The 14884-nt window shown below is 37.4% G+C and overlaps 1 protein-coding gene across 6 annotated transcripts in view; it reads right to left on the reverse strand.

Moving 5' to 3' along the window:
• LOC123757973 (inner centromere protein A) overlaps window positions 1-14597 on the reverse strand; it is a 102293-nt gene extending 87696 nt beyond the window's left edge. For 3 of the 6 annotated variants that reach the window (XM_045742009.2, XM_045742006.2, XM_045742008.2), the window contains exons 1-4: window positions 14480-14592; window positions 9868-9948; window positions 7171-7309; window positions 2199-2311 (exon numbers count right to left, since the gene is read on the reverse strand). In XM_045742009.2, coding sequence (XP_045597965.1) covers window positions 2199-2311; window positions 7171-7309; window positions 9868-9945 — 330 coding nt within the window. In that variant the 5' untranslated portion in view covers window positions 9946-9948; window positions 14480-14592. Of the gene's footprint in view, window positions 1-2198; window positions 2312-7170; window positions 7310-9867; window positions 9949-14258; window positions 14377-14471 lie in introns of those variants that run through there. The other 3 variants (XM_069338817.1, XM_069338816.1, XM_045742007.2) reach the window with 3 other exon arrangements.
• Window positions 14598-14884: the final 287 nt, after the last annotated feature.

The following is a 14884-nucleotide window of genomic DNA, read 5'->3' on the forward strand; positions in this document are numbered from 1 at the left end:
TACTTCATTACACACAGAAATCACAATTGCGTGATGCATCAAATGAACAAATCCACAAGGAATCAATTGTGATTTCTGTGTGTAATGAAGTAAGGGCGAAGAGGGAAAACGACCTATTGACATAGCTCGAGTGCATGGGGGGGAGTTGTGTAAAACCCTGGTTTGTACCTTGGAGAAGCTGCAGGATCCAGTAAGTTCAGTAGAACTTCGGTTTCAACTCCTTTTGACCGTGTCGTAGCTCAGTCGATTAAGGCAGCGTCTGGGATGCTCTCAGACGCAGGTTCGAATCCTTGTCACGGCCCTTGTGGATTTGTTCATTTGATGCATCACGCAATTGTGATTTCTGTGTGTAATGGGGCAAGGTCCTGATCTAAGAACTAAAGCTAGTTCACCTGCACAGAAGTGAAGAACAGATGACAAACCAGCATCCTGATATCATCACATATTTACAATTACTGTACTACATAATGTTTCTTATGTTCTTCAAATTGCATTCAAATAATTTGTCCTTAACGATTTTGTAAAGATAAATATATCGAGTGTTCCTAGATTATACATACAGAGTATTAAATAAAATGTATTTAAATCTATGCTATGGACAAATTTATGAGACCTTTCAGCACTGAGAAGGCTGACAGGCATTTCCCTATGAGGAAAAATCCAAGCCAACAGAATCACCTAAAAGACAATAGAATTGCAATAAGAAATTTTTGATTCAAGTGCTTCCACCACTGAAAAGGGAAGCTGCAACCTCCAGAGAAGGCCCTGCCACTTCATCAGGAGCCACAACCCAGAAGAATTCAAAGGCTTCAGAGCACAGACTAGAATATCGAAAAAAGTGCCGGGCACACTTCACCAGCACGGCTTGAAACTGAAAAGGGGTAGAAGAGAAGGAGCAAACTTTAAACACGTCTGCATAATGAGATGCCATATGTCCTCAAAGAAAAATAGTGGAGGTCCCAACCTAAACTATTTTCCAGAATAGGGGCTTGTTTTGGGGTGCCTATCTTTCTGGGTGCCTGTCCTGGTCGATGGCAGACATAGAATGCTCCCAACCACAGGAGGGTCTCTATAGGCCATTGCTCCTCATGCCTCTCTAGAGGGGGCCAGGTTCTGGCTCGTGGTCCCCGGTAGGCAAGAACTCCATGCATCGACTGATGCCAGAGAGATATACATATCTGTTCAGCCAGGATAGCTCCAGGGAGCCGACGGGGCTCCCCCCAGAAAAGTACACTATTCTCAGAGTAATCAATACAATATTGAACCAAGTTTTCCTTAGTTCAATTTTATTTATTTCTATGATTAAACTGCCAAAAAATGAAAGTTTATTACAGTATTAATTAATGTGGAAAGGTAAATTCTGGTGGTTGGCGAAAAAAAATTACGTGTTTAATGAAAGAACTTCGAGTGGGGGGTATAACTGAAATGGTCTGAATTAGTTAATTATCTTTATACTCTTTAACCATTAAATTAGGTACACAAATCTCAGCTCAACTTTCCAACAGGAAAACTCTAAAGGCTAATAATAAACAGGGGCTAGCCTAATAGAATCAAAATGCTCATCCTTTGAGAGTGGAACACTATTATTAGGTCTCCTATCTTTTGGTCAGAAGATGAGATTCACAAGCCTAACTCAACTGTTCTCTGGGCATGTTGAACATGCAATCCCCAACTATGCATAGATGGAATTCCTACAAGGGTATGTTAAGACTAGGAAAACTCAAAATAACATCAATAAAGAGAGTTGAGCCAGCAGAAACCTGATAACAATATATAAAATACCATAACCAGTCTACCCTTAAACAGACATGAAGGCTCCAGAACAGGTGGAGACCGACCAAGAAGACAGTTGGAAACTAAAAACAAATGAACTTGTGTGTGTGCCTCCAGTGCAAGTACTGAACAAGTAGAATACAGTAAAAGAGAGAGTATGGCTAACTCCATCTACATCAAGCATTTATACGATTGGGAGGTGGGGCATAAAGAGGGCATAGTCATTGATAGGTAAGCACCCGGAGCTCAGATAAAGACAAAAACAAATATGTAACAGACATGGGATCACTGGACCGTTTCAATTGAAGGCTGGGTGGATATAAATAGGAGCTACTTTAAATAAGCCAATAGGTATTTTACAGTTTTCTACAGTATATTGTTATGAACCTTATTTCACATTATCAATATTAATCACTTATAATTACCCTAGATGCAGCTCTACCCCTTCTCCGAGGAGCTTCAACTGGGCTCTGTGCATCGCTGTCATTTTTCAAGCTTCCAGATGGTGACCTTTTATTTGGAGACAATTCTTCCTCTTCTGCAGAAACATCATTAAACAAAGAGAATAACAAATCAAAATTATCTAAGCAAATTTAAAAAGGGTCTAATACAGTAGTGTTTGTTTTTAATTAATAGCAGAACATGGCCCCTAAAAACTTTATACCTCAAAAATTTATATTAAAGTTTTGCTCCTTAAAGAATTTTGCAAACTATTTCTTACAAAATTGATTTGTTATAATAATGTTTGTAAACAATTCAATGTAAACTTTTAAGAACATTATATATCAATACAAAATATGTGAAAAGTGCAGTAGTGTATGTTGTTACATAGAAATCTTTGTTTAAAAATTAAAATTAACGTATTCTTCAAGTAGTGTGAAATATATAAACATATTCCCTCAAGTAACAAATAGGAATGAAAACAAGAATCAGCTTACACTTGCACAATTTTCTAGTTGACTTGCAAAATACTTGTGTACAATCAATCAGTATCTATTTATAAATTTGTTCTGTACATTTATGAGCAAGTGGTAATATCACAAACTGAAATAGATGTGCAAGTGAGCCACCATTAAGCACCCAAATGAAACTCTATTAGTTCTTAAAGGGTGCCGCCATGACTGTAATTTGCAAATTTGTGGTGTATGGGTGAGAGGGTTCAAATGATCAAGTTGTACAGTGCTATGTTCATGGCCTCCCTGTTTAGTTTTACAATATACAAGAAGGGGTACTCAGCAGTGCCTGGGTCTGTCTGTCTGACCCCCTCTCTCCCCTTCACCCCACCCTTGCTCTCCTTCCCCCCCTTTCTCTCTCTCCCCTTTCCCCTCCTCTCTCTCTCTCCCCCCCTTTTCCTTTCCCCCCTCTCTCCTTCCCCTCCCCACCTCTCTCTCTCTTTCTACCACCTCTTCCCCTTTCCACCCCCTCCTTACCTTTCGATGATTTGAAGGATCATGTTTCTGTGGCCTTAAAACTTGGTCCCACAGGGTACTTGCTCCAGTACTCTCTCTCATATTGGACATAGACAAGGACACAAACTATAGTACCATATCATCCTTTACAGATGACACTAGGATATTTATAAGAGTAGACAACATAGAGAACACAGCAACCCTCTAATCTGATATAAATCAGGTCTTTCACTGGACTCGCAGAAAATAATATGGCAATTAATGTGGATAAATTCCAGTTCCTGCGCTACAGAAAAAATGACAATATAAAAACGGAAACCACATACATAACGCAGTCAAATCATTCCATAGAACAAAAAAGCAATGTTAAGGATTTGGGTGTTATCATGTCAGAAGACCTTACCTTTAAGGGGGCGTCTGAGGTTTATAGATGAAAGTTGTTCAATGTCAACCAATATTATTTTACTAGTTGTATATGAAAAGTGCTTAAATTGTCCCAAGTTTCAGTACTGCAGCGTAAATAGAAAGGGAGATTTTTTTTTTTTTCAACGTTTTTTACACATTTTCAAGTCCACACTTCAGAACACACATTTCAGATATAATTATTCTGTGACACTTTTCTGACACATTAGCATATAATAAAGGATTGCGGGCTTTAGAATTTCCAAAACATCTTTAGTTTTCCTAATACAAATGTTCAAAGTTCCCCAAAAAATTTTTGCAAATATGGCATGTTTATTGCTATTATAAAATCAATAAATGAACTTGGAGAAAAATGAAAACCCTCCAATGTAGAGACATGCCCTCCACATATACTGTGTAAGTTTCATGTAAATTGAATAAAAAATGAATCAGTTTTGTAAACGTTTGTGTCAATTGAAAAAAAAAATGAATAAAGTCTAAGGTTCTAAAATCTGTGACTGAGGTTGACATCAACCAATTTTCTCCAAAATTGGCATCCTTACAGATAGGCTTACGTACAGTTAGGTGTGTAAGTTTGATGCAAATCGCCCGGGAAAAAAAAAAAAAAAAAAAAAAAAAAATTCCAATTAAACTAATTATAATACTTGTTTAATATATGCTATTGTGATAGCAAAGAGTCGTAGCTATGATTTCAGTTGACACTTTTGATTGATAATCGATTTTGACCATTTTTGCATAATTTTCACAACTACTTCAATATTTTTTCTCCCTTCCTATATATGCTACGATGCTGAAACTTGGACCAGATGAAACACTTTTCATATAGAACTTGTCAAAAAAGTTTGATTGAAATCGAACGAGTTTTCATTTTTGCATTTTTATAACCAGACGCCCCCTTAAAGAACTCAATAAAGCAGCCATCACAACTGCAAGAAAAATGACAAGTTGGATAACAAGAGATGCTATACCAATGATGTTACTTTTCAAAATGCTAGTGCTCTCTAGTGTGGAATACTGTAGCACAATGACAGGCCCTTTCAAAACTGGAGAAATTGCTGACCTGTCGAGCGTGCAGAGATCCTTTACTGCTAGAATTCACTCTGTAAAACATCTAAACTACTGACTGACTAAAATGCCTAATTCTGTATTCTCTAGAATGCAGGGAAGTGATACATATTGTACCTTGCCTTTTCATTCAATAATGTGGTGTGACAGATTTTTATACATGTTTCCGTTTTGATATTTCCATTTATTCCAAAGCACAGTAACTAGTACTTATCTTCATTAAGTAGATACAAATTAAACACACAAATTATTTCCTGTGGCCCACTGAGAGACCTAATAAACAATGGCTTGGAGGTTTGCTGTGTCCTCTATACAGTCTACTCTCGTGAAAATCCTAGTGTCATCTGCCAAGGATGATAAAATACTATAGCTTGTTTCCTTATCTATGTCCAATATGGGCATGAGAAAAAGTTCCAGAGAAAGCACAGTATCTTGAGGGAGTGAACTTTTCCTGGTGGATGGTCCAGATTTTACTTTGTTGACTGTTACACTTTGGGTTGTTCATTAGGAAGTTAAAGATACTGTACTTTGATATCAATACTTTGCTAGTAATTCCTTTTGAGCACATTTTGTGTGTAATAACACCATGGCCAAATGTTTGTGCAAAGTCTGTATATTACTGTATATCAGTTTTGCTTGTCTTCCATGGCATATAAGGCCCTGTTATAATGATCTAGCATTTGTGAGACAAGATTGTGTTGTTCTAAATCCATGTTGTCCAGGGTTATGAAGATGTTGTGATTACACGTGTTATGTGATCTTGCTTCTTAGCGTGCTTTCAAATTTTTTATGATGCGTGATGTTAGAGCTATTGGTCTATAATTTTGTGTCTTCACCCCTCTGCCCCTACCACTTTTTCAACTCCTCCCTCTTTCCCTTTCTACCCCTTCCTTCTCCCTTTCCACACCCTACCCCCTCTTTCCCTCTTCCCCGCCTTTCTACCCCCTCCCTCCCTCTTGACTCCTTTCTGACCCATAATACCCACCCACTCTCACCCTCTATTTCTCTCACCCTTTCCACCTCTCTCCATCATTCTTCCCATCCCCATCTCTCTTCTTTCCACTTTCCCCCACCCCCCCACTCACTCTGTGTGTGTGTCTGTTCTCTCCATCTTTGAGTCACCTCACCTTAAGCCACCTGAAGCCCTGGTGGTCAGGGCTCAAGGTGGTAGCTCCTACCACCAACAAGCCCCATATTGAGGAGGGCCCCACTACCCAGGGTCCTGAATGTAACTAGCATTGTGTTGTCACAAACACATATTTAACCAGCATTGTGTTGTCATGAACACATATTTACCTATTACAACCAAATATGATAGATTAACTTTTGGGATATGTTTGCAAGCATCAGTGTTTTATTAATGGAAAGAAAAAATCCTTTTGAATTTAGTTTTCAGAACATTTTATAAGTCAAGCCTATTCCAGAATTGCTGAGACTAACAAGGTTTCCTATGGCACAATGTCAACTGATTGGCAATATCCCCAATTTGGTAGTTGTTTATTATACTATAGGTTGAAATTAAAATTTTGCTAAATGAACAGGCAAAATGTACCCTGGATGCATCACCAGTTGCAATAAATCCCTCACTGCAATTAATTGGGTTTGGACCCATAAGAGTTCATTGAATCAAGGTTGTATTGTAGTACTTTCTGCTACAATATTTTCTCTTGAATTAGTTCCTAGTCAAAGCCAGTTTTCCCATTAACATGCATATTTTTAACCTTTAGTGACAGGATGTTCATATTTGTACAAAAATTGAATGGTGTGGAGATCATCTTCAATGGCTGCAGATCCTAGATAGTAAAGCTGTATTTTGTATACATGTGCAGAATGTAACAGCGCCTTCAGTGAGGCCACTGCAGACTAGCCACCAAAGTAGGCCACTCTCCTTGAAGGTGAACATGCACCACAGAGGGAGATGGTGACCCAGTCAGAGCCACAAACCTTTAGTCAAACTGTTCATACAGTACTCACAGAGGTCAGAAGGTGCAAATGTAACTATACCATAATTTTATTACTTCATATATGTACTGAATCATATATGTACTTTATACTGTACATATACTGTACTTTAAATAGACAGGATGACTTGCTTACATGGGATGGCATAAAGGTATTACTTGTGGAAGCCTTTGGCATTAAACTACCTTGTATAATTATCATACATTAAATGCTGGCATAACAGCACCTGTGCTTTAGACCCCTGACACATCTAACCAATTTTGCCTTGACAGGTACAAGCAAAATTATGACATTTATATATTTTCTAAAAAATATCTAAATTTCAGTGGGCCTACTGTACAAATAATTGCACTTTTAACCTTTCTATCAAGCCTTGATTTTTAATGCAAAGAATTTAATATCTTAATAGCTATCCCTGACAATGAGAGACTATGGCTGAATACTGTTTACAGCACACAACAGTATAAATACAGTACACACACACATCATACCAAGTGCTTCCTTACTATTCTCTTAAACATTCCTGCAAAAAACTCACCATTTATGTCTGGTTGAAGAGGTCTCCTTTGTTGACATTTCTTTTTAATCCGAGGTGTCTTGGGCAAGAATGCTGGATCAGCAGAAGTAAACGTCTGACGAGCGGTAGCAATGACACCCTCCAGCCAAAGGAAATGTTCCTGAAAACCAAAGAAAAACTCTTCTTTGATAATAGTTTTAGGTCTCCAAGAACCATTAAATATAATTGGAAAAATATGAATTCCAATATGAAATGAAAAATAGAGTTGTCATACTGAATTGTTACAATTTGAAATTAGCAAAAAATAGGAGCCAATAACCTGAACAGTATTATAAATGTGCCATACACCTCATCACACCATATACACACATTTTATCTCAAATTTTCATTAGGTTAGGTTTGGTTTGGATGGGTGGGTTAAGTTGGGTTAGGATAGGTTAATGTGTGTTAGATTAGGCTGGGTTTGTTTAAAGAGTAGCAATGACCATATCTTTCTTAGGTCATAGACCCTACTTGGACAAAGGGCTTACTATCATTAACAGAAGTCATGCATTAATTATTCAAAATGTTTTTCTTAGCTATAAAACATGAGATGCTTAAAGTGTTTGGCTACCAAAAACACTTTGTATTATAATTAATATAATGCCAGGCAAGTCTCACTATACAAACAAAATTATGAATCATTATGAGGATTGAAGAGAAGGCCAGAAACAGAAGATAAGGAAAACAGCTATTAACTGGAACTGATAGATAATGCAATAATAATGAGATTCAGCACCTGTCCGACACACAATGAAAAAGAATAGTAGTAATAAGTGTCCACAAAGTGGATATACAGCTGGTGCCTTTATAGCATTGGTGAGTAATACATAATAACACAAATAATAATGAGTACTGTATGTTATTATGCTCTACTTTTTTTTATTTTTTAGATATATACAAGAGTTGTTACATTCTTGTACAGCCACTAGTACGCGTAGCGTTTCAAGCAGGTCCCTGGAATACGATCCCCGCCGCGAAGAATCGTTGTTACAACCAAGTACACATTTTACTGTTGCGTTAAACAGAGGCTACAGTTAAGGATTTGCGCCCAGTAAATCCTCCCCGGCCAGGATATGAACCCATGACAAAGCGCTTGCGGAACGCCAGGCGAATGTCTTACCACTACACCATGGAGACTGTCAAATATATGTATATCACATAATACATTGCTCAATGTTGTTATTGGTTACTTTCAACAAAGTCCCCCCCAAAAGAAAAAATTTTTAGGGGGATTTTTTTTTTTTTTAGGGTTTTAGGTTTTTTCCTCATTTGTTTATTATTTTAATTTGTTGTAACCTATACATCCTGGAGAATGCATACCCCTACCTATGTGAAGACAGAATTAAATTGGTCAACAAATAAATCAGTCACAACTCTCAGAACTTGGGACTTTGAATTTTGTTTGACTGATTTTTTCATAGATTTCAAACTCTATTTTCCTTGTTTCTTTAGGTTGTTTTGATGATTGGGGACTAGATTAGGGCTTTTTTACTTATATTAAGCATACCCTAAATATATCCCCTAAATCATTATAATTATTATAATTATCTATAGTTTGTTTTTTTGGGGGTTATATTTTCTTCACTTCATTTCAACACTGTGACCAACAACTTTCACATATTTGAGTAAGAATGCCAAACAAAGTTTATTACAACATTCAAGTAAATTCATGAATTAGAACTGCCTTATTCATTGTCGATAACTTCAACTTCAATTATATCTATAACTTCAACTTACTTCAGTATCCAAAAATCTAGTTTCTGACCGATTCTCACCATTTTTACATATAGTGTGCACAGCTGTCTGTTTTACAATCCTCATAGAATTGATTTTTCCATAAACTCTAAACATTTGGAGTTATTTTTTATTTTCTTGATTTTCAAGTTACACTGATATCATTTAGACAAAGTTGGAGCATTTGCCTACTAGATTAAGCACAAAACATTTGAAAGAGTTTCAGAAAATTTTAAAAACTGAGCTCAATGTCACACATCATATGATGTTTTGTGCAGTTAAAGGGTTAAAGTAAGTTCAGTACAGCAGCACTCCATGATGAGGAGTACTGTACAATGTACAATGAAACACAAGAAATGTGATTTATCTGTAAAAATATTGAGACTGTAAACTGAACCCACATCCCTGGACTCCCAACACACACGAACTACCGACTGAATCGATGCTTTGTGATTTATCCCACACAGTATGCCTACAGTACAAAAAAATCACTTTCCGTCACAAAGTGCTGTCACCAAATATGCCTTGTGCAATTTCCTCTAAACTTAAGTTCTAATGTAAGTTTAAAAACTAAATGACACTATGAAAAGAATAAAGAATGATTACATATATTTTACATATAAAAATAAAATCATGTACAGTAACTACATACCAAAGGCAGCAGAATCCCCATAGACAGACACCTACCACCAATAAATGCCACCATAGAATATGGTCTCATAATTAAAATATGTGCATATAATAAGTATTTTTAGTGTATTTGTGCATACTGTATCTTGTATAAGTTGATCTTGAAATTTCAGTAAAAAAAATTACATCCCTTTGGTGGAAACAATGGCAACAATTAATTTCCACAGAAAGGCAAAACTTTCACTGTAACCAGTAACCAGTAGTGTTCTGTTTAAGTGGGGATACCAATCATAAAGAAAGTACAATACTTACCTCAAAACTATCACATCCATTTGAACATTTTTCCTGAACACAGAGAGAAAGGTTGTACAATTTGTCCACTGCAGCCATTTCCTGAAAAAATATAGTTTTAGTATCATCAAGTGTAGATATATTATAAAATACTTTTTTACCAAATTGCTTCAAGCATAAGACAATAAAGAGTATTTAATAAATAAAATGTACTGTACATACAAGTTTCTGTACATGTGACTAGAGTACCATACAGGGTACCATGACAGCTGAGTGGACAGTGTTTCAGATTCATAGTCCTGAGGTTCCGGGTTCAATCCCGGTGGAGGAGGAAACAAATGGGCAGATTCTTTCACCCTGATGCCCTTGTTACCTAATGGTAAATAGGTACATGGGAGTTAAACAGTTGCTATGGACTGCTTCCTTGAGGGGGGGGGGGGGGGGGTAACAAAAAGGAGTCCTGGTCAAGAACCTTGTCGCAGGGACGCTAAGTCCTGAAATCATCTCAAGATAACCATAATGTACCACATGAAAGACTGGCAAGGAAATTACAAACCCATGGAATAAATGGTAAAATATAAGAATGGATAAAACAATGGTTGAAGGAAAGACAACAAAGGGTCGTGCTAAATGGAAACGAATCTGAATGGAGAAATGTGATAAGTGAGGCGCCACAAGGTAGGTCCATTTTGAGACCTACCCTTTTTGTCATAGACATCAATGACATAGATAAGAATATTACAAACCACATCATCAAATTTGTAGAGGACACAAAGATTTATAATAAAGTGAGGAAATGATAATGATATTGAAGCATTACAAAGAGATCTACATTAACTCCACAAATGGTTAGAAGACTGTGGAAAATGCTTTTTAACATCGCCAAATGCAAGAAAATGAATGCGGAGCATAACAACCCATGTCACGACTACCAAATTACAGTAATAGCATTACATTACAGCAGATTGATGAAGAAAAGGACCTTGGAGTCAAAATCCACCACTCATTAAAAGCTGCACAACAGGTGGGTGTAGCAGTCAGAAAAACTAATCAAACTCTTGGTACATTTAAGCAAACTTTTGACTAAGGAAAAGAAGGTAATGGTTAAACTATATATCTCTGGTGTGCCTCCATTTGGATTACTGTATCCAAGCATGGAGACCTCATTTTCAGAAGGACATAGTTGCTCTGGAGTAGGCGCAACACTGGGCAACAAAAGTCCTTCCAGAGCTGTCATCTCTCGTATCAAGAACACTTGAAGGCCACTGTGCTTACAACACTGCAAACCAAGCATGACAGGGCGAATCTCACTGAAATTTAAAATACTGAGCAAGTCAGAGGATGTTGATCTGGATATTTTTTCAGGTCAGATGTAACACAAACAAGGAGCTACAGTTTCAAGCTCAACAAGCCACATGTAGGACTGAGAAATTAGGAGATGCTTTTTAACTCACAGGGTCATTAACTCATGGAACCGCCTACCCGCCAAAGCCATAACTGCCAAAACTGTGTTGAGTTTTAATATACTGTACTGTACACCTAGAAAACATCAAGGCAAATTGGGGGGACATTCAACGAGCCACCAGCTTCCTGTCCTCATCGAGGCCACTAGGGTTAGTGGCCCTCAGGTAAATCAGGTATATAATATACAGCACTACTGTATTATTTATAAAGCACAATGTAAACTAACCAGGTTAACCCACTGCTACAGTATTCAGTTTCAGTCAGCAAAATAATTCCCCTTTTATCACAACATTTTACTTCATTACTTCAGTAAACTTTTCACTCAGTACTGCAACACTCGGATGCTACTGGTCCACTTGGGCATGAAGAACAATAATAAATCTACCGTGCAGGCACATAAGGTACTGTATTTACTAGACACTGAGTAAAAACGTAATGTAATACATGACCTTGTAAAAACCTGAGATTTTGGTAGAGGCAGCAGAAAAAATAGTGAAGACATACAATGGGATAGTGTCCACATCCCAGAGCTTTAGGGATGGGATTCTACTAAACAGCTTCAATATTTTCTCATACATAACACAAATGTAATTTCATTATGCATAGTGGAAATTGTTGTGCAATGTCAACCTTTCAATGTTATGTAGTTAGATTCTGGTCTTAACATACAGGCGGTAGATATTTCCCATTATGATGCTGACACTGCCTGACCTCAATAACCTTGCACAAACTGAGCCAACACAATCTCCCATTACTTCTCTAGACAATGTTGGCTTGCCTCCCAAATTTAGGAAGCAGGTCAGACCAAATGGTTTAAAGGGAATACCTACAAGAAAAAGGCCAAGATTTTTAAACCAATCCCTCTTATTTGTAAGTTGACAGCTAATCATGATCAGCAAATGCTTCACTACTATATGAGCTCACTAATTCAGAGCTCAATATCCAGGCCCTTTGGATAACCAGCCAAAATCGAATCCAAGGTTTATTATTATTGTACTTAAATTGGATAGAAATCTGAATTACTGGGTTTTACGATAGAGTGGTGTGGCCATGTGGTGGCCTTTGTTCATAACATGAATTACCTGTACAATGCATTAATAACAAATTTATTTAATATTATAACAATAATTGATTGTTAAAAACTGTACAGGCTGAATACTGATTTCCCTGCTAGAATAAGTTTTTTTTTTTTATCCAGTGACCTGTGAAAATTATGCCCCATTTACGTCATCACCATTCTTACAAACCTAACCGTAATCTAACCAAGCCTAAATGAACTGACCTAATGAAAGTAAAATCTTATGTTTTATATATGGTGCATGAGGTGTGATGTCATAATGTCAATTTTAACGCAGTTACAGGTTTTGACGCCTACTGTACTGCTGAAATCTGTTTCCTAGTGCTTGTGTGAACTTTGAATGCAGAACTTGAACTCCATGGAGTTTTAAGCCAGTGTCTTGCCTTCAGTGGGCTCATCTGAACTCTAAGGTAAACTAGATATAAAGCCAAGTTATGATTTGCATTTTGTTAAAATTGATTTATACAGTATAATTTTGTCTATAATAATAAAATAAATTTCTACAATAGGTAATGTAATCCTTTTTTATTATAATAAATACTACTGCCTTGTAATATTACTTCTGTGACATTGAGCTTGCAAAGTCAGTCAACCCATTTTGGAGTAAAAAGTAAATTAATCAGTCAGGTTCATTTAGCCATGACCAACAAGACCTCCTGCCTAAAATCAGTCAATTTTTGCCCTTCCCAATGATGCATAATGTGCCAGATTCATCACTGCAAACAGCATTACCACCACCTAGAATGGATCATCAACAAACTTCAAGTCTACCAAACAATATACAGATACAAGTCACAGTGAATAAAAAATATTTGCCAACGAACTTTAAAACCAACTTTATTAAGCTTCTACTTAACACAACATCACCTTAAACTAAGGAAACCAAACCTAACCCCACCTAGGGAAACATAGCCTAGCTCAACAATATATACAGTTTTGACAATTAGAAAATGTGTCAAAATGCCTGTATATGATTTGACTGTACCCCCAATATACTGTATATTTGCTTAAATTAACAAATGAGCATTAAAAGAAATACCTTTGTAAAATACAACAATACTCTCCCTGAGAGACAGAGGGTAGAAAGATTTCTAATCAGCCATCCAGGGCAATTAACTGCTCTACTTCACTCCTCACCAACCCCTCGATTCTCACCGGCCCACAGTGGTTCTGGGTTCAATTCCTGTGCAGATTGAGGCCTTCGGACATTTCCTTGCCTCTGCTCACCTTAAAAGTCACTAGGTGCCCGGGAGTTAGTAAACTGTTGTCACTCGCACTCTGGGCAACGGTTGTAGGAACCTGTGTAATCCCAACCGGAGACCACGCAAGAATCCACCTACAAAGAGTACCACTTGAAGCAGGGGCCACTTGGGGGGCTTGGTAACCGAGTGGACAACACTCGGGATTCCTATTCCTAGGAACTGGGGATCGGTCCTCAGCAATAGAGGAAACAAATGGGGCAGTTTCTTTCATCCTGATGCACCGATTCACCTAGCAGTAAATAGGTACCTGGGAAATAGACAGCTGTTACGGGCTGCTTCCTGTGTTGTGTGTGAGAAAAAAATTGAAAGTTGAGAGGTGGGCCGAAAGAGCCAGAGCTCAATCCCCGCAAGCACAACTAGGTGAATATGTGACAAAACCAAGTGTTCACGAAAAACAAAAAGTACGCTACACAATATTTTTTAATTGAAATATAACCTTATTTATTTATATACAAGAAGGTACATTGGGTTTATTAGAGTACAGAGACTCGAAGTTTCATTGTTGTAAAGCCACTAGCACACACGGCGTTTCGGCCAGAACACGAAACTGGAACCTTGACGGGAAGCTTAATACAATTAAACTTGCATTATTATTACCGTCGACCTACCCCTGGCTTTACGCCCTGGAGAGATCAGCCAACAATCAGAACGCAATTTCATGAAGATACTGAGCTGAGTCCATAGTCTTCCGAGACTGATGTAGTTGGACTAAAGTTAAATCCTCGAAACTTTCGAGGATTTAAATCAGGAAAGATTAAGAGTTCCCCCGAGGATTATTACATCCAACCGGCCTAACAAAAACACACCAAAATAATCCTTACGGACTTACTGTCCTAACTGGAGTCCTTGGTTATACGTAAATATCCATAAGAACGAAATAATGGGATAAATAATGCGTGGCGGGCCCTCCCCGATCACCAAAACATACCCTCGACAGCAACTGGTTTGAATCCACCAATCACAGGGCATCAACACGCAGCGAGCGAGCATCTTTCGTCTCAAAGACACTCGCTTTATTATTTAGTTAGATTTAGAATCTATATATATAGAGTATCATTGCTTACAAATATTTATCTGAAATTGCTACTATCTTTCTATTGGCCACAACACAAGGCAGCCAGCGGCTTGTCCAAAGTCCCTCTATTTTTCATAAGGAATTTTACATCTTATTTATATATATATATATATATATATATATATATAAATATATATACAAGAAGGTACATTGGGATTG

The sequence above is a fragment of the Procambarus clarkii genome, chromosome 40, assembly GCF_040958095.1.
Source record: "Procambarus clarkii isolate CNS0578487 chromosome 40, FALCON_Pclarkii_2.0, whole genome shotgun sequence".
Lineage (NCBI taxonomy): Eukaryota > Metazoa > Arthropoda > Malacostraca > Decapoda > Cambaridae > Procambarus > Procambarus clarkii.